General features: G+C 35.8%; 1 protein-coding gene across 2 annotated transcripts in view; it reads right to left on the reverse strand.

The window, feature by feature from the left end:
- The window catches only part of BRCA1 (BRCA1 DNA repair associated), an 87,056-nt gene that overhangs the window by 63,489 nt on the left and 3,404 nt on the right, over positions 1-20,163 (reverse strand). For both annotated transcript variants that reach the window (XR_011919754.1, XM_072404020.1), the window contains exons 3-9: positions 13,793-13,846; positions 13,626-13,706; positions 12,544-12,632; positions 11,030-11,178; positions 4,408-4,528; positions 3,877-3,925; positions 1,736-1,878 (exon numbers count right to left, since the gene is read on the reverse strand). Coding sequence is in view for 1 of the 2 variants with exons in the window: in XM_072404020.1 (XP_072260121.1) it covers positions 1,736-1,878; positions 3,877-3,925; positions 4,408-4,528; positions 11,030-11,178; positions 12,544-12,632; positions 13,626-13,706; positions 13,793-13,846 (686 nt within the window). In the remaining variant the exon portion in view is untranslated. The remainder of the gene's footprint in view (positions 1-1,735; positions 1,879-3,876; positions 3,926-4,407; positions 4,529-11,029; positions 11,179-12,543; positions 12,633-13,625; positions 13,707-13,792; positions 13,847-20,163) is intronic.

Here is a 20,163-nt window from a genome sequence, read left to right on the forward strand (position 1 = left end):
AACAGGGTTTATTACATGTGTTTATGACTGTGATGTTGGTTTTTAATGCACATAAAATATTTTAGGACACTATTTGTTTCAGAATCTTTGTTTTCTTCTTTTCCCTTCTCCAAAAAACTGGTGCGTCTTATGGTCCAGTGCGTCTTATGGTCCGAAAAATACGGTATATATTGAGTAAAAGAAAAAAATTTGAAGCCCAAGTTATTTCTAATATGAACCTACAATGAACTAAGATGACAGATAGGCATACTCTATTCTCATCGTCCTGTAGGATTATAATGGGCACATCCTGTTTACCCTCTGCTTTTGATTTTTAGATTAGATTATTCATTTAGAGGGCAGGTCTAGTAATGGAAACACTGCAATGGATTCATAAATAAGCCTGGACGAAAGAGCAGATACAGAAAACGCTCTATAGGTGCTTTATCATTCACAAATGACTTGCTTCACACAGTCTACCGAGTTATGTTTTTGTTAAATGTAAAACATTTAGAAAGATAATCCTCAGTATTTGCAATATAAAAATCAGCTCCTGGACTATATGCAACTACTCTCCAAATATTTTGTTGTCTTATATGAAGCTATTGCGTGACTCTTCTTGACTTTCACACTTCTAGTCATTTAGAGCCGTTTTGATGCAGGTCTGAACCACATAATAAAAGCTCAGAAATACATTTACATTGGGACACAACAGTGAACACAACAATGACAGAAAAAGCACTGAAACTATGCACAAGGAGATATAAGTCTCTCAAATGCATGATAGACACGTCTTGATTGTAAAAAAAAAAAAAAAAAAATGGACTCACTAGATCCCTGGTATTAATTAGAAATCTCTAACAATAAAGCTTTTTGCTTTGAAAAATTTATATTTGAAAGGGTTTTGTTATACCTCTTCAATCAGCCCAAAACAATACTTGTTGTCATGAATTTAGTGTTATGTCAAGGAGTCTAATTAGTACTCCCATTTCTTGTTTCAAACTACAAAGTACTTGTGGAGATGAAAAGGAGGGAGGGAAACTGAAGTCCGCAAAAGACAACTGGGCAGAACATACATCATAGCAATATTGGTTCCGAAAAAGAACTATATTTTAATGATACATTTTTACATGGTTTTATTTCTACAAGCAGGCATTTTCTGTTCTTCTTGAATATTTACCAAGATATAATTTATAGAAATGTGCATGCATTTTGAGAAATATACTGCCAGTATTTTCCACCTATATACACTTTAACACAATTTAAACATATCATAAAACTTTTCTGTTTTTCTAAAAACCTGTCTTTAGTAGTCATTGTTTATCTATGAATTTACTGACTTACTCCACAGGGCCACAGAAGACAGTTATTATATTGGCTTTAAAACAAACAAGATACCAAAAAAACACCACTAATAATTATAGTCATTCATTTCAATAGATATTGCTAGATAAGTGTGTAGTCACAATCAGTTTTAAATACTTGTAAAACTGATACATGGCTAATAAATGGAGATGATAGCAGTCAATTGCTTCGATAATAAAAAAGGCAATTATTGGTGAAATTTAGTTGTAAAGTTTGTGCACAATGAAAGTTGTCATTTAGTGTGCTGTAATTGACTGACTTAGTAGTAACCTGGAACCCGTTCTCTGCATGTATGTTTAGTGCTGCTCCTAAAATCATTATTCTACATTGGTGGATAAATATACAAAGCTACAATACATAATATATTCTTTTACATCAATTTTGCACATACCTAAATCTGAGGCCACCACCTCATCTGCCCCTGGTTTTAAAGACACACTTTCACAGTACTTCAGTTCTTCATCCTGGCTTTTTCTAGAATTTTCATCATCTACTTCCAAATCACTTAGCGGGTATGATTCACCATGATCATTTCTACAGAATAAAATCAAATTATTTATGTTGCAAAAAACTAAGAAGTCTCTAGAAACCCAAATAGTTCAAATGAACACAATATATGAACACAATTTCTAAAAATGGAAACTTGCTTTCTTGCAGCCAAAACCTAAAAAATTATACAAAAATAAATTGAAATAGAGCTCCAGCCAAGTGCCCAATAAAGGAAAAAAACATTTAAAAAAATGTATCAATTCACAGAATTTTTACTCCCACTAGATGTCCCTAATCTGATGGCTAGCATCTTCCCGCTTACTTTTTTTGAACCTAAAAGTTCCAGCAAGCAGAGCAGAGCTAGCTATCATAGAAAGTAAAAAGTTCACTGAATGAAGAAAAGGAATTTTACAGTAACTAGGAAAATCCACTTGTTCTATAAGGGAAACTGCACTTTCTGTTCATTAGCCACAGGGCGTCCTAAAACATTCAAAAAGGAACAGGCATAGTCTAGCAGTTAGACTAGGTGAAGCCCAACAGGAAAAGCAAAGTGTCACAGAGACTTCTGCAAAACCTTCTGGTCAAACATCCAATGACTCAGACACATTCTCCCAATAAATCCTGGTTTACAGGAAAACCAAACCTAATTTACTAGGCAAAGACTTGTGATGACCAAAATCTCACAAAGCAGTCACAATCCTAGGAGAGTGAGCCTGGTCAGAAAAGGGAATATTATAAAGGAGACACCTAAAGTCATTGCAGCTGAAGTCTCCTTTCTAGAACGAAAAAAAAAAATTAAAATTTGAATTCTAAGGGAAGCTGTGTCATTTACATAAATCATAATTCTTTTTACCGAACAAACAAGGAAGAAAAGGATGGATTGCCTACAAGCCGACCTAAGACCTAATACCCAGTAAGTGTATAGGAAAATGGGGCTACAGAAAATTTTGACCTCTTTTGTAGGCACATTGTTAAACCCCAAAAAAACATCTCAAATAAGGGAGGCCTTTTCCCAGTGTCTGACACCCTTAGATAATGTCCTTTCAAGTTAAGGTAATCAACAGAACACAAAATCCCTGCTGAGTATTACTTTTTTATACTGACTCTTTTGTTAGGTAATAAGTGCTAAATTTTAGGGGGTGGGGGGGGGCTTCCCTCCCTAATTGCACATAGAGTTTAGGGATTATTGTCTAGTAGTGGCTATAGAATAAGTCTTTAATCTATTCATTCTTGTCGCTATTCAGAGGACCACAATATATATATATATATATATATATATATATATATATATATATATATATATATATATATATTTTTTTTTTTTTTTTGTTACTATAGTTTCTCCATAGTGTGTTAAATAATAAGTACCATAGCATATCCTAAATTAGGTAGCATAACAAAATATGTTTCTCTCATTGCTTTAGCCAGCATAGGTTTTTATATGAAATCTTCCATTATCATTTTATTGCCATAATGCGACATTTATGTATTATACATGCCATAAGATACTTTTATTCATACAGTTTATCACTCTTTACAATATTGGCATTCATACTATCTAGAAATAATTTTACCTACACAAGGGATTCCTATGACTTGACACAGACGTGGGATTTTGCAGTACTTCTGCTGTTCTGTAAGGCTGGACAGAGCTATCACAGGTGTGATTTAAAGCCCATGATAAAAACTCATGGCTCCTGAAGGACCTTGGCATACTAAAACTAAGTTTATTAGTTCATAATAGCACAGGGAAGCACAATCCCCCTAAGCACTGAGGCAGAAAAGGGATGAACCATAAAAATGGTACAAGTTTTACTGTATGAGATGACTTTGAAATAGTTCACTGAACTTTATGCTAGATTCTGGTGGTATGGGAACACTCTGAATGGCCAGAGATCACAATGAAGATTTCAAAGAGAAAGAGATACTTAACCCTCTGGACAAAACAGATAACGGTTTACAGAGCTACCCTAAATACAGTACTCTCTGTATTAATAAACCATTTTTCAATTTTAGTATTCACAAGTTATAGCCTTTGCTTACCCCAAGCTGCCAGCTTTCTTGAATAAATCATCTTCAGAATGGTCAGACTCTAAACAAAAACAAATGAAGCTGCAATAAGGTTCTGGCCAAAATCAACAAAACATTAATTATGCTGGGTTTGAAATACAAATACTGCTGTATGAATATAAATTGCTCTTATTAGAATCAATGCAACAACAATCTGGATAGTGTTAACATATTTAGTGCCAGAATAGTGCATGCAAGTGGACACACTTAGGGCTTATAAAACAGAATCTGACATTCCCTCAAACATTTCCTGGTGGGAATGAATTACTGCCATTGAAACACATGGACATGAATGTCAGATTCTGTTTTAGGAAAAAAAAAAAAAAGCCTTTACAGTACTATAGAACAAAGCATGGATGCCCTACAATGGCACTTTTGTTTTCAACATACAATGAAAAAAAAAAAAGAATATTGTGAAATACAATATGGTCCTTCTAATAATGAATAACCATGTTGTCATTTCAGTGCTTGCAGTTTGCCAGTTGGTTGGATTACACAGCTTACCAAACTCTGTAATTAGTGGTTTCTTGCTTTTTACATCATTTGTCTCTTTCTTCTTGCGCTTAAGTCTGGTACAGCTCTCAGTCCTAGCATCCTTTGTGAGCAGTGTGTCAGTGCTGGTTTCCTGATAATAAAAAATAAGAGGTAAACATGTACGTGCAATGTGTTGAAGATGAGCTAACCTATAAAACAGGTAAATGCAAGAATAAGAAGCCCCAGCTTACCCCAGGATCTGGACAGACACTAGAAGGTTATAGATTATACTCACAGAATTGTAAGTTTATGGTATATACTGTAAACAAATCTATCAATAGAATTCAATGATTTTGTAAAATCGTTTGTACATTACTAACACAACTGTAAATCACTCACAGAAGCACATTTACCACATCCAGAACAATGCTATGAACAGCGCCATACAGCATAAACAAAGCAAATATGTGCTCATTTCTGTGTTGCCCTTGTGGAATATTCCTATAACTTGTGCTTACAGCTAAAACTGTGAGAGTTTGCAGTTGGGCTCTGACAATTCTAACGAACAGGACAAAATGATTTTCTGGGTAAACTGAGAGCAATGCACTTGGAAAATATGCTTTATGGTAAGGAAGTCATCTTGGTCTTTTGGGTCACTAGGCACCATGGGCCTGATTTATTAAAGCTCAACAGGGCTGGAGAAGATACACTTTCATCAGTGAACCTGGGTGAGACAGCAAACCTGGAATGGATTTCTTAAAAGTTTTTAGCAAATGTTTTCAATCATGGACCAGATCTATTTCAGGTTTGCTGGATCACCCAGCTTCACTGTTGAAAGTGTATCCTCTCCAGCCTTGGAGCTTTAATAAATCAATAAATGTGTGAAGGAGAAGCAACAGACAGATGAGCCAATTTCTCTTCTCCCAGCATTTTCATTTTTGCGTGAAACATACCTGACATACTGACTACTAATCTTTAACTAGTAAAGATACTGAACCCCTTTTTTTTTGCATTTTAGTTTATAGATGCCAGCTAAAAAATCTGATCCTTGTTGCTTTTTCCTTTTAAGAAAACAAAAAATAAATAATGATGCAAATGCTAGTAGGCCAAATTCTGGGCCCCATCGTATGATAAAATCTAGAGATCTGCATAATATTATCTATGATTCAGTCTGCTCAGATGGTGGGGATACAGACCAACACTACATCTGAAAGCTTTATTGGATGATAGCTAAATATAAAAATTGGCTCCTAGTCCATTGCCTTATGGAAATAAGAAAAAGGCAGGTATAACCCTCCCACCTGAATAGAAGAAACATGTATACTTGTTCATAGCTTTATCTACAGAGAAAAGCTGTAATGTGCTTCCAAAACAAAATACCACAGGTACAGAGTGCCACGTTGAATTTGCAGCTGTTCTTTATTGATCAGGTATGTGTGTGCGGTATAAATGAGTTCCTCTGTAGTTTAAGTTGCCTCTACGGAGATGAGCTCCTGCGAGTTTATTAAAGATGTGCAAGTGGACTGATGTACTAATTGCTGGCAGCTTCAGTGTACTTAATGAGTTTTTAGCAGCTAATTGGTTTAACAAACTGGTATGGGAGCTAATAAAAGATTTAACCAATATTCTTCTAGACTTAACCCCAGCAGCACATACTTTTATACTTAGATTTGTAAAAAGAAGAACTGCAGAAATAAAGGTTTTAATCTGTAAAGGTCAATGCAATTCTAGCCTTGCTCACCAACCAGTAAAGGGAAAAAATGTGTTCATTAGAACTCAGCCTTTACAAGTTGGCAGAGAAATATTGTACAGAAAAGGACGAATTTGAGAAAAGGCAGCAAAAAATATTTCATAAAACAGCATGGTTAGGCACAACATACCTAAAAAAACTTTTTTCCAACACAATCTGCTATTCATTGACATGATACGAAATAACGCTATAAACTTACCTGTACATAAGGGTTTATTATTTTGGCATATTAGTTATTAGCACCGGGAGTCCAGTACTATATGCCATACATATCACTAAGCTGTAAAATACACATAACACTAGGGGCCCATTCATACATTTCTGATCCGCTAAGAATGTATTCATGCATGTTGGGGTGGGGGGTAGAGGCTTCGAAAATTCCCAGAAATAACCTAGTTTATCTGACTCATTTACTAGCATTTGTACATTTTTAATGTCCACTACCTGCAAAAAGCTTTACTAAAGCCTTTTTTACACCAGGGCTGCCTGACCACAATAAAGAAAACACACACACAATCACTGTAAAATACAGAAGGTCCCCTTTGTGCAAATGTGCTAATTATTTGTGTCTCAAATTAAAAAATCCTTTCTTAATTTGTTTTATTAATTAAAAATGGCTGAATACAGTCAGCATTAATGCTCAACTCATGGCAAATATGCATTGATCAGCCAAAACATTTGAAACACCTGTTATTTAAGGATGTTCAATGGTATCTGCCCCTATATATTAGCAGCAGATCTTTTCAGTCATACTGCCTCCTCCCAGTGTTATCAAGGGCACTTTGCCTGGTTTACGGCTACGCATCATTAAAGATTTTTTAGCAATTTACGTTACGGTAGCTCATCTGCAGATCAAACCATATGGACTAATCTTAGCTTCTCAGCCAACACAAATCATGCACATCAATGAGCTTTGAGCGTGCATGGCCTTTATTATTACCAGGATTTATATAGCGCTAACATATTACGCAGCGCTGTACATTAAATAGGGGTTGCAGACGACATACAGTGACACAAGAAGAGGAGAGGAGCCTGCCCCGAAGAGTTAACAATCTAGGACCTTTGGTAGGAACTAACCACTACACAGTCCGCTGTCCTGAATATACTCTAACTTAGGCTTTTAGAAATGACAATCTAACAAATCTACTTAAAGCGTACCTATACTCAAAATTTTCATTTTACATAAGGGTAGAGTACCTTTTTATGTATGGTAAAACACCCTTTAAAAAAAAAAAAAAATTCTCGCCTGCCTAGGGTCAAAAATGAATGGGAGCCCAAAGCCTCCCAGGATGCCTGACATAAGTTCAAGGCTCTTGGACGCTCCTTCTACACATGCTCGAGCATCTCGGGCATGCACAGGAGCCTTTTTGCTCAAAATGAAAAATTTCCCATTCTCACCCATACATAGTGAGATCAGCTCTGGGGCGCTCCATCTACGCAGCTCGAGCAAAAGGAGTCTTTTTGCTTAAAGAGAAAAATTTGCCGATCTCAGTGAGATCGGCACATTTTTTTTTCATCCTACGTCACCCGTTTTTGCACCTTGGTCATGCGATGTAGGATGAAGAACCAGGAAGAAAAGACGAAGATGGTGGCCCCCGGAGCACCGACTCGGGACAATGTCGGGACGACGCAGGGCCAGATGCCCGACACCCCCGGAGTGATCAGCTTGCCCTGCGGGATTGAAGGCAAGTGTGTTTTTGTTTTGTTTTTTCTTTGAGTATAGTTCCTCTTTAAGAACAAGTTGGCCAACATATTCCACTCCTTGTCAGGCGCCGTTATAACAAGTTTATGTTATTCACTTTATTTGTTGGTTGTTTTGCATGTTTTGGTGATGAGAGAGCAGTAAAAGAGTATCCATCAAATTTTGTAGAATGCAGCTGATAAATTACCTCTTTGAATAAAGATTGGGGTATATACATAGACGTTTGGATGGAACGGCTAATCAATCCTCCCACCACGCGCAAACAGTGGGAAGATGTTTTACATGGTTGTGTGCTAACTATTAATAATTTGTAATCCTTTCCTACAGTAAAATTATGTATTTATTTGCGCATATAAACACCAAGATCATCCTTAAATTGACACATTTATCTTTAGGTGATTTGGATAAAAAAATATATCCTTTTTTGTAAAGGTTTTTTAGTCTGTTTTTTAATCTCCACTATAAAAGTGGAGAATATCATAAGCTACAACAGAGATCAATGCTGTTTGTTTCAAACATTTTTTTTACCAATTTTTAAGCTTAATGTCACTTTTGTAAAGTGGTGAAGTTTTAAAAGCAATAACAAGTTACCCGATTCCAGAAAATAGATTTTCTGATCACCACTTTACAGGTATTACTCTTTACCTCTATTATCTATGGTTAGAAGGCTGATAACTGGGTAAAAAGCGCTCATAAATCTGACATTATTAAAGTGGCGAACAGGTTTCTAAATGTGGACAATAAACAAAAAAAAAAATTCTGAAATTCACTTTTTGATAAACCGTTCCATAAGAATTATTATTTAGCAGAACAGGGGAACCTTTTGGTATTGCTAACAGCTAATTTTACAATGGTGAGTCACTTTTATTACAATTGAATAAAAGCAATTGTATAGCACCCTAAGCCTACCACCCTCTACTGCATCATTCTGACAGCACAATTTACAGAGAAAAAAAATGAGGGAACATATATTCCAACATAAGGCTTTTTTCCAAGTTCAAACCTGACCAAATATGGCATATGAGAAACCATTTTTTTACATTTGTTTGTGAAATTTTAGATCTTTACAGTGCGATTTTTTAATAAGATGCAAGTTACAGAAAACCTTTGTGACCAAGGCACACCTATAGTTACATAAAGACCTTTACTTGCTAACAGGCTGGCACCTTAATTACTGCACCACCTTAAGTTAATGTTACCCAGGATGTACAGAGGAACAGGCAACTCAATCTTTCTCTGACCTATACGTAAAGCTACTGCCTGGTTGTGCCCTGATAGTTAAATGAGCTGTGCAGTCTCCATGGATCAAGAGATCTCCAAATACCAATTTAGATGTGTGAGCAGGCAGCCAAAGAAAATTAAACTGTCCAACGGGAAGGAACAGTCTGAGCTGGCAGATATTGAGCCATGCAAGCTCAAATCACAGACAAGAAGAATACATCCATTGCAAGTCTACTTAACCGGTTCATGGACAAAATAAAGCATAAAGAATGCAAAAACAAACAATCGAAAGCTTGTCATCTAACGGCTCGGCTCAATCCCGGTCAATATGACATGTGGATAAAATATGAAGTCATAGGTGTGTACATGGTTTTAGTTGACCAGCTGTATTATAAAATTGTTACAGTAGAACTCCAGACAATATTTGTTAGTTTTTATCCAATGCATGGTTTTTACTGCTGCCTATATCCTCATTTTTCATTTCACTAAAAATTGGCATAGAGGAATCTAATACTCTGCTTAGCAAAAAACAGGGAATGGAAGGTGTTCACTGTAATCAGATCATGTTCTGCTGCCTTTCAAAGTGCTCCCTGGTAAATACTAAAATGTTTTCTAGAAAATCAGAGGGACAAGGGAGGACCCCATCAGGCAGCTGAGGTTACTTTGCTGTCCAATCTCAGGCTGAATGACTTTTTTTTCTGTAAGCCACATGTTTGGGCTAAGTAATTGGGGGTGCAACCCAACTCAAAAGACAGGACAAAAAGTATTACAAATTTTTCTGCAGGTAAAGCAGTTTACTTATTTATTGCAATATAACATTTACCTTTTTTCTTAGTTTGGCTTAAAAATAATATTTAAACATTAGGTAAACAAATTTATTTACAGATATACCTGGGTATTCAGTGTTTTGTGGCTCATAGGGATAGGTTGTTCATGACAAATCAAAATACAGAAATTTAACAGAAATGTGTCATCAGAAAGAATTCTAAATTGATGGTAACTATGTGTGATTGTATATTTCATACTCTGCATGTGCCTTGTCTCTTTTTAACATCATATCAATATCAGTGGGGTGTTGCCTCTAATATGCTGAAATCCAAAACATGACTTTCCACATAAAACAAAACTTTACAAATGCAGAAATCTCACGTGGCAAAGGACAGTAAAAAAAAATGTTTTTAATCTTCAGTATAAGCAAACTATAAAACATTTCTCGTTTGATACTTCTTAAACATATAAAACGGTTTTATCATATAATGACTTTACCATTGAAGTAGATAAACCCTATTCCTCTTCAGTATAGGGAGTCCAAAACCAGCCAAATAACACCTTTAGTGCAGGAATCCATTACAATGTTTTGACCACACTGGGGTAAGTCTGGTCACTCAAACACTTGTACAAGTGGTAATAAAGCTGATTGTAGAGCTGTAGAACTTCCTGACCCTCCTTGTGCAGACATATACCCATCTACAGATCTCATTACCCTGGTAAGAGAGGAGACACTCCTAACTAAAGCAAAGGAAAAGGACACCCAATTGTCATAAGATCCTAAAATACATTTATGATTAGACCTTCAAATGGAGGCAATATCTGACCAATTCTTTATCGACGTCTCACTAATACCTTGCTTGGCTTCTAAGTACTACCTGTATAACTAATCAGTCAGCTGTTAGTTGGTAATATTTATAACTATTTCAGTACCTGATATGCACTTTATATACCAGAATAACAAATGAAAAATAGATATTAAGAACAAACTGTGCAGAAACACTTCCATTAATGCTGCTGGTAAAAGAGAAAGGGATATGGAAGGAAAGGAGATGAAATGCAGTTGAGGTGAGTGAGAAAATAACTAGGTGATCTGGGACATAATACCCAACATGATTGTAGTAAAAACCTTAGATAAAGAGATAGAGAAACCACAGACAACACTGAACAACATTGATTTTATAATGCACAAATGAGTATAAAGCAGTTACCAATAAAGCGGTGTGGTCTTCAGATTGCCCCCTATTTAGTGTTCTCTTGTTCCGGTTTCTGTACCCTGTGCTTTGCACCACACGTTGCTCCTCCTTGTTTCCCTTACAGCTCATCAAGATGTTCATGGCATGATCTTGACTTGGAAAAACTGATGGAAAGGGAAACATTAAGTAAACCCAGCAAATGTAAAATAGTCTATGAATATTCTTATATAAAAAGCTGTGGTAATGATTTTGAGCCTCTATCACAAAGAACAGAGATCAAATCAATAAAAGGAGTGTAACATAGATGGTTGAGTTGGGTAAATAAGGTATAGATGATGCTCAATATATATCATACAAGAAATGCTAAAGCTCATAGTATGCAGTAAAATCATACTAAGCATTTTCGGTATATAAGAGGAGGCCAAACAACTGTGCAACATGGATGGTAATGCTAGATAAATAAGCTTACTAGTTATTTATGTCATAAAATAACACAAACACCAATCTACAGAAAACAGAAATCTAAATGAGAAAAAAGGTTGGAAAAAAACTGCTAACTAAGCAACAAGTCCCATGATACATTGGAAATCATTCAAAACTCAGCAGTGTGGTTTGGTTCCCAACATATAAACCCAATGTACATGAGCTGCATCACGACACAACACATTGTAATGTATTATTGTGCTTTGTGTTGCAATGTCAGAAATAATGGTGCATAGCTTTTGTCCTCAATAGGCCAGTATGAATCAAGCCTTGAATTGCAAAAAAAAAAAAAAAACAAAAAACAAAAAGGGGATATGTCAGGAATGTCATTTGCTTGTAAGAAGTACAGAACCTGGTACTTGTTTTGTTGACTAACTGTTCATTTAATTCCTTTTTTTCCTTTTTTTTTTTAGGTAATAAACTTTTAAAAGAATAACAACAGAATGAATTTAGAGTAGTGCAGGTAGTTGTTATTATGTCTAAATTATCTTCTTTAGAAAACAACAATGAGATCAACAGTAGGCCTTTGTGTTAGCCAGAATGTAATCCTATAACATAGCTCAAAAGAATATCACTTGGAACAAGGTCATACACAGACCTACGTTAAACTTGAACTAGTATAAGTTTGTGCTTTCTGTTTCCCTGCTGTAATGAGCATATGGTATTAAGTTTTTCTGTCACCCTTCTAATCTTTCTGCCTCTTGTGTCAGGACAAAACTCAATAAAGTCAGAGACATTATTGACAAACAGTAGCAATTTGTTAGAATGTGATTTACCGGTTTGTCAGAATACAATGGCACAAAAATGAAGAAATTCAGAAATATCATCAACCGCCAAAAATAAATGAACAATGTTAATTATAGTACATCATTAGTACTAAAATCATTTTTCCTCCAATAGCTAATACTAAATTATATAAACACCCACATCTACTGTGGAGCTGGAAAAAATGCAGCAACAAAAAACTCCTAAAAGTTTTGGCAACACCAATTCACTTGTTACAGAACAATAGGAATGCAGTGTGACAAAAAAGGCCCAATACATACATTTGTATCCAGAATCCAATTCAAAAGCAGCTATAATCTTCATCAAGCCATCAATCAGAAGCTTAAACCTGGGACTTTCCTGAAGACTTCTGAAAAAAGTAATGTGAATAAGGTTCATGTCATGTACAAGTCAGAAATAAAATTAGTAAACTACTAGTGTTACAAAAAGGATAAATTCAAACTCCAAAGCAACCAAATATATATCGTATATTTACATTCAGATCATCCACATAACTGATTTATGAATATTTTGGGTTTCTGGATGTAGGATATTGTTCTCGATTGCTCCCCACCCATGTGGGTACAGAGCACGTGCTAGAACCCCTTTAAGGCTGGGGGTGCAGTCAACTCAAGCGACCTCTCCCTTGAGAGGTCGTGTGAGTTGACTGCCCCAAGAGTTGTAGCACATGCTCTATACCCACATGGGTACAGAGCACATGCTACAAACTCCTCTAGGGCCGGGGGTGCAGTAAACTTGCTTCCTGTGATTGGCTGAGAAAAGGGTAACCCTGATGATGGTTCAAGCATCATCAGGGTTTCCCTTTTCCCAGCCATTCAGCACTAGAGGTGAATCCCACACTGTTAGTAGTCCCACAGCTGTGCTCATTACATGAATGCAGCCATGGGAATCTTCCTTCCATTGTGAAATAACCTATTTAAAGAAAAAAAATGAACAGTTTACACAAAACACACACATCTCATAAAATACTTTACCATTAAAGCCTCGTCTTATTTTTATGTATATTTTTAACCCTTTCAGGGAAAGAGTAAGGGGTTTTATGTACCCCTGTACCACTTCCCTGGGGTTAAAATGAAAACTCTTAGAAACGTTATGAAAACTCTTGGCAAATCATGGTAAAACGCATCATAAGGGATAAGAGTCTTTTTGTAAAAGTGCATAAAAACGCATATAGGAACATTTACATTTTTTTTAAATCTGTCTATGTAGACCCAGCCTTAAAGGGCTAAAATGGTCTGCAAAACAACAGTTAAACCTTTCTGTTGACAAAGTACAACTCAAACATTATCCACTTCCAACTCCTATATGTAATTCTATATGTAACAGTTTTAGATTAAAATACCTTTTAGTAACTTCTTTCTTGCACATGGGACACTGAGCTCGCCCTTTCTTCTTTTTGCTAAGAAGTTGCAACATGCAAAACCTAGGTGAAAATTACAATTAGTAAAAATGGCAACCAGGATCACCTCTAAAAGGTAGATATTACCAATGGGATTTTCAAATAATTACCTGCAGAATATGTGATCACATCTTGTGGCAACAGGCTCCTTCATTAGGTCCAGACTGTAATAATACAAGAAAAAATGTAACTTATTTAACTGTCTATAACTGAGCTGTCCCTGAAAGGGGCTCACAATCTAATGTCGCTACCATAGTCATATGTCTTTAATAGTCTAAAGTCAATTTGGGGGAGAAGCCAATAACCTAACTGCATGTTTTTGGAATGTGGGAGGACACTGGAGTACCTGAAAGAAAGCCACACAAACATGAGGTGAAGCAGCAAACTCCATGCAGAAATGAGATTTGAACCTGGGACCTAGAGCTTAAGAAGTCAAGAGTGCTATCCTCTGAGCCACTGTGCTGTATAAAATGATTTCCATGCCAAAAAATGTGTATTTCTGTTTAAAAGTGTTGAAATTTATAAGACCATGCCAAACAGCACAGCAAGAATGGTGATCTGCCTTTCATTGCTGCTTAATCACATTTCTGCCTTTGGAATGAAGCCTATAAATGAATGGTGGAGGAGCAAAAGCAAACATGATAACTCAATCTGTTGTCTATTCATTGTTACACATTCATTGTTACATTTCAAAGGTTTACATCCAGCTCCTTTATTTTGTAGAAATCTCAAGTGATAGAAATGTATGCTTTATATAAGGAAAAGGGTATAATATAATGAAATTACAAACAAGAAAACAAATTTAAACCTGAGAATCTTTAGGTCAGCTTGAGATAAATATACAGAATATGGTGGATACATTTTAGTTTGATAGCCACAAATGGTTCTGAGTGAGAATAAAAGTTTCTATCAATCATCCCCCACAATGTTTAGCCGGCAGCTATGTATTCAAACTTCTGTTCTAATATTTTTGAAGCCCTCAAAGTTATTATTTTAAATTCCATCAATGACAAATAAAATGCATGTCTAACTGTTGGGTTACATGGAGTTGGCACAATAGCCTCTATACAGAAATAGTAGAGCTTGCTTCTTTAGAACCACATAAATGAAACAAGGTGATTTGACTTTCAGAGATCAGTCAGGCTTTGAAAACCTTACTTTACATGGTCTCTTTTGATAACATCTGAGAATAAGGCAGAAAAAAGAATCTCTTGTCATTTTCCTTACAGAAGTTTGCTCCAAGAAGCATTTTGTGAATAAATTAAATTTCATCAATACACATACACTGCAGTTAAGAGCTATTTGTCTTATGGGAAGCTCTAATGGGAAGGTTTGCAGCACCAACAACAAAGGTGCAGCAATAAAGAGAAAAGTAATGCGTGTTGGGCAGGATTTACAGAGAAAGCTGCTACTGACCCACACAGTCAGATCATTTGAGTCCTAATATACTATATATCCTGACCAGTAAATGAGGGAACGTAAAGCTTAATACAAGTGCGCTGTACTTAAAAATACAGGCTTCACATAACCTACCCCAATGGAAAGTTTTCTGGCGTTAATGGCCAGAAAATTTGTTTCAGGGGAGGTTAACACTATAATGAGCCTCAGCTATAATCTAGAGTAGAGGTTTGAGCAATTTCATTACATGTAATATATAGTCCTGCAAAGCCAGATAGGCTGACATCAAAACGTGGCGTTTCTAATGGTCTCTCTTTAAGGAATTTGTGGTACAAATGGTCACAGTTACATTCCGTGTCATTGTAAACATTGGTCTAAAATATAAGCTCTGTGAAAGTACTCTGCATAAAATAGCACTTTTTTTAAAAGATAATCCAGACCTTGGGCTGTCAATACTGCATTTAAGTCCCCACAGATATTCCTTTACAGTGAAGAAATCTAGATAATTAGAATAACCAACATGAGATATGAATGATCTCACACATATTGGAGTCAGATGAAAAAAAATAAATAAAAAGAGAGTGCCCGGTGTTAGAAAATCCAGCTTCCCTGTGCTCTCATCATCAATAGGCTATTCATTGCCCTGACTGGGAGTTTTACAGGAGGCCAGAGATAGCTCAAAATTAACAAATATAAATATATATATATATATATATATATATATATATATATATATATATATATATATATATATATAATTTTTTTTTCCCACCATTGTAAACTTCTTCCGGTATACATAAAATACCTCTAAATGTGAATAATGTTTTAATGCTTTGTAGAAGAAACATTTATGGTAAATATAGACAAATTACAGTATTTTTGGGATTCGTCTTCAAATCATACAGAATTAAAAATACTTAAGATATGATCACAATTTTTTATTGGTTTACATAATTTTTTTAAAAACTGTTTATTTTGTCACAAGTAATTAACATGCAGAACAATAAAAATTGACATGTGGATGTAATTCAGGCATACTGAGTGAAAAACTTATTGCCTTTGCATTCGATCAATAACTGGAATGTAAAATTTGTTCTGGTCCATAAAGAGTATTAGTGGGGTCCCCTGGTTATATACCATTTATAGCTGAGCAGAACAAGGTCTATGTATTAAAATGCTCCCCCGGGCCAAACACCAATTCATGGATAAATTAATATAATAAAATCAATACAGCATCAATGTTGAATAGAACTGCTAAACATGTATAATATATCTACTATAAAGGGTCAGTCAGCAGCAAGTCAGTGCCTGCAGACTGCACTGCCATGGAGCCATACTAAGACAGCAGAAACAGTACTTTTCCCTATTAAGGCAAATTAAATGCTAAACAATTTTCCATGGCAGATATAGAAAGTCTGATGACCAGACAGAAAACAGGACACAGTATTGGCAGGCGAACTTCCCCGGACACCTTGTTAAGGAGAATATCTTAGTGGTAACCAGTAGGGATACATAGCAGAGCTGTGGAAGAGGAGCAGTCCTGTGGAAGAAATAGCAATGGCCAATAAGGCTGAGGGTTTTTTCTGTAAAATGGGTAACAGAATCTAGAAAAACATGGTTAACCTAAAGCGGAGCAAAATTAAAATTTTTACCTTGCATAAAAGGGTAGACAACCTTTTATATAGGTAAAACATACCTTCTTTTTTTGGAGAGGGAGTTTAAAATGCTTAAAAAAAAAAAAAAAAAAAAAAAACCCAGTAACCCCCCCTTCCCCTTTCAGTGTTGATCGCCACGGAGCGCAGAGCCTCCTGGGATATATACATCATGGATTCCGGGAGGCTTTTGGCTGCTCTTTCGGGATGGGGCATGCACATAACTAGCTTTTTCTTCAATGGGATAAAAAATGCCTCACACATAAGAAGGGCAAAGAAGATATTGGCACCCGCCCACGAAGGAGTATATCTGGACGAGGCGGGACCTGAACCAGGATAGATCTTCAAAGATAAAGGTCAGTGAGTCCCCCTCCCTCCCCAAGTTTACTTTAAGAGAACCTAATTCAGGCTTTTTGACAGTAGGATGAGAATAGGTTGTCAATTCTCTGCTTTGCTTTCACATTAGCAGGTTTTAATGTGTAGGTTAGGTATGTCATTACATTCCACTTTAGGGTCAATTAATACTACACATTGCACACTGAATTACTGTACATTGTGGAAATCTATTCACTTTTAATGTCACTGACAACACATTCTGCATGGAGTAACACACACACACACACACACACACACACACAATGCATAGTTTTGCACAGCCGTGTGTTGCGCAGTCTGAAGGAGTTGAAGTACAATTCATAATGACACACCAAGCTCCTTGTAAGTCTATTACAGCCTTGGATGAATACAATGAATCCAGGTTTTATTGTATGCTCTAAATGTTTATAGCACAATATACATCCAAAACACACATGGGGATGCAGTGTTTGTGGAATCTGTCTACATGAGAGGAATATATAATGTGGTATTAGAGAGGTGCAATATGTTTAAACAACAGCTGGCCCCTTGTGTATGACATTAGTGATTGGCAATGCATTATATGGAGAGTTTATACTTTGGAACCACAAGGCGCCATATACAGATTTCTATTGAACACTGTAGCAAAAACACCATATGTCACATTTTCTGTAGCAATGCAGCAGTTATATTTTATAATAACACTACTACTGAGGCTTTGTATATGATATTCACATTGTGTCATGTGGTAATGATAGATCACATCTTTATGCATTGCATTGTATAGTCATGCATCAAATGTGATATCACCAGCTGTCTATATCAGCACAAAGCTTGTAAAGACTATAATAACGTAATACCAGATTTTACGAGTTATCACAACTGACAGAACAGGCATTCTGCCTTCTTTCCTTTTCTTGGAGAGGGGGGTGCAGCTTATGTGTCAATTTCTGATTTTGTAAGATAATAAAGACCTTTTCCAATATGTGCCTTTTATATATAATTGATAATGTGTGTTTATTTCTCTCTGAAGTCAACTAGAAGAAAAATAATTTCCAATTCTCACTCCTAAATTTAGGTAAAAATGTTTGAGTGACATCTAGTGGAAATGTTTTGTGGCTGCTCATACACAATGATAGCAGTACTGTACAGTATTCAACTATGGGACACAATTAGTTTTATCAAAGCAGAGAAACAGATCGTCATTGTCACGCCGAAAGACTAATCAACAAAAAGATACCCTTTCTAACCAAGGAGAGTAAGAAATGATACCATTCAGCATCTGAAGTAACAAATTATATTAAAGAAGGTGTTGGATTTCCACCTACAAAGAAATACAGATCTTGCTGCTTTGTCCACATATCCTCGTACACATATATATATATATATATACACACACACTACAGCTTCCATGAATGTTACACTAGGTGAAGAGTGCATAGTATAATACAATATATTGTCACAATTCATGGTGAGGTGAGAGTTCATAATTTGGAACTCATTGCCATTACACTGCAAGTTAATGTTAAAACAAGCCTGTTGTTGGTAACCAGTATGTGGTACTGTGTAAAAGGATAAAAAAAGCAAACCCTACTTTGACCCACCACCATGTAAATTCATGCAAAATATATATTTTTTACTCCACAAGATCTGGAAGCAGCGTACAATCTTGCTGGAAAGAAGCTGCAATCAGCCTCAAGTGTTCTAAATAAGGCTTCATCTACACGGACTGTTTTTTTAAATGCCCATACAACTTTTGAATGTGTTTATAGGAGTTTATGCAAGTATTTTAAAGCATTTCAAAATGGAAACATTTATAGGCGTTTATAAGAGTTTAAAAACAATTTTAAAATGAAGCAAGGAGCATTCTTTTAAACGCTCCCTGGTGTAGAACATCATTTGAAAGCACAGGAATTTCAAACATGCGCTTTCAAATGCTCAGGTCAAATGCTGGTAAAACAGTTGGTGTAGACTTAAGGGTCTTCTACCAATTTATATACAAGCAGCTAAAAACTTAGTACTAAAAGAAAATATTATAATACTGCCATTATGTACCGGCGTTGTACCTCAAAAGAACATGAATTATGGCACCAAATCAACCTTACAAACATGGAAAATATATATACATTGCCGAAATTACCATATGACATATTATGACATTATTACCATATGAGTTATCTGGACAGCAACATAAAAGCTTCAAAAATATGCTTAATAGCAAATGGCACAGCAGCCTCATTGTTATATTTTCATTTTTCATATTTACAAAGCCTCACAGACATACTTGTCTATATGTACAAGGAATGATGCCATCTTCCTGAAGCTTCTGTAAGTTGATTACACATAAAGTATTCTCTTCTATCTGCATTAAGTATTTATAAGTATTGAATGTTTTCATGTAGTTAAAAACTTTGCTTCAGTATATGCGGGGAATAAATACTGAAAGGTTGTCAGGAAAATCATTTAACAAATTAGACTTCTGGATACTATAGAAGCCAGAAGTTTACCATTTTACTCTTGGTTGCCAACTTTCTTGTACAAGTTATTATGGCAGCTGTAATTACACTGGGTCACTTCTGTGCTAAGGAAAGTGATGACTCCTCATCCATCTTGTCCCCTGGGGTTACCTGTCCAACCTAGGTACCTAAGACCATCATGGCGAGGTCAGGGTGGTGAACAACTTGAAATCAGTGAACATTTATCAAACCCCAGCTTATTTAAAGACAGAAAGCTGATAAAGCAAAAGCAATAATTCTGGGGTCATCATTCATAGGTATCTTTATAGGTCGAGATCACACCTAGGTTCAATCAACAAGGTTGGGATAACACTGCAGAGCATCAATCAGTGTATATTGTGGCAACAAGTGATAGCACAGCACAGAGATGTGAAGTCTAAACAGATTGAACGGCATTTGGGAAAGACAGTTTTCACGGTTTCCTAATTGTGTGATTTTCATTTGAATTTTTTACCACTAAAGTCCCGTAGCCCTTACTCAGTAAACAGCATTGCAGTGCAAAATATCAGAACTGTTAAAATCTGATTTTTGTGTGCATATGACAATTACACTGAAATGGCC

The sequence above is a fragment of the Pyxicephalus adspersus genome, chromosome 3 (assembly GCF_032062135.1).
Source record: "Pyxicephalus adspersus chromosome 3, UCB_Pads_2.0, whole genome shotgun sequence".
Classification (NCBI taxonomy): Eukaryota; Metazoa; Chordata; class Amphibia; order Anura; family Pyxicephalidae; genus Pyxicephalus; species Pyxicephalus adspersus.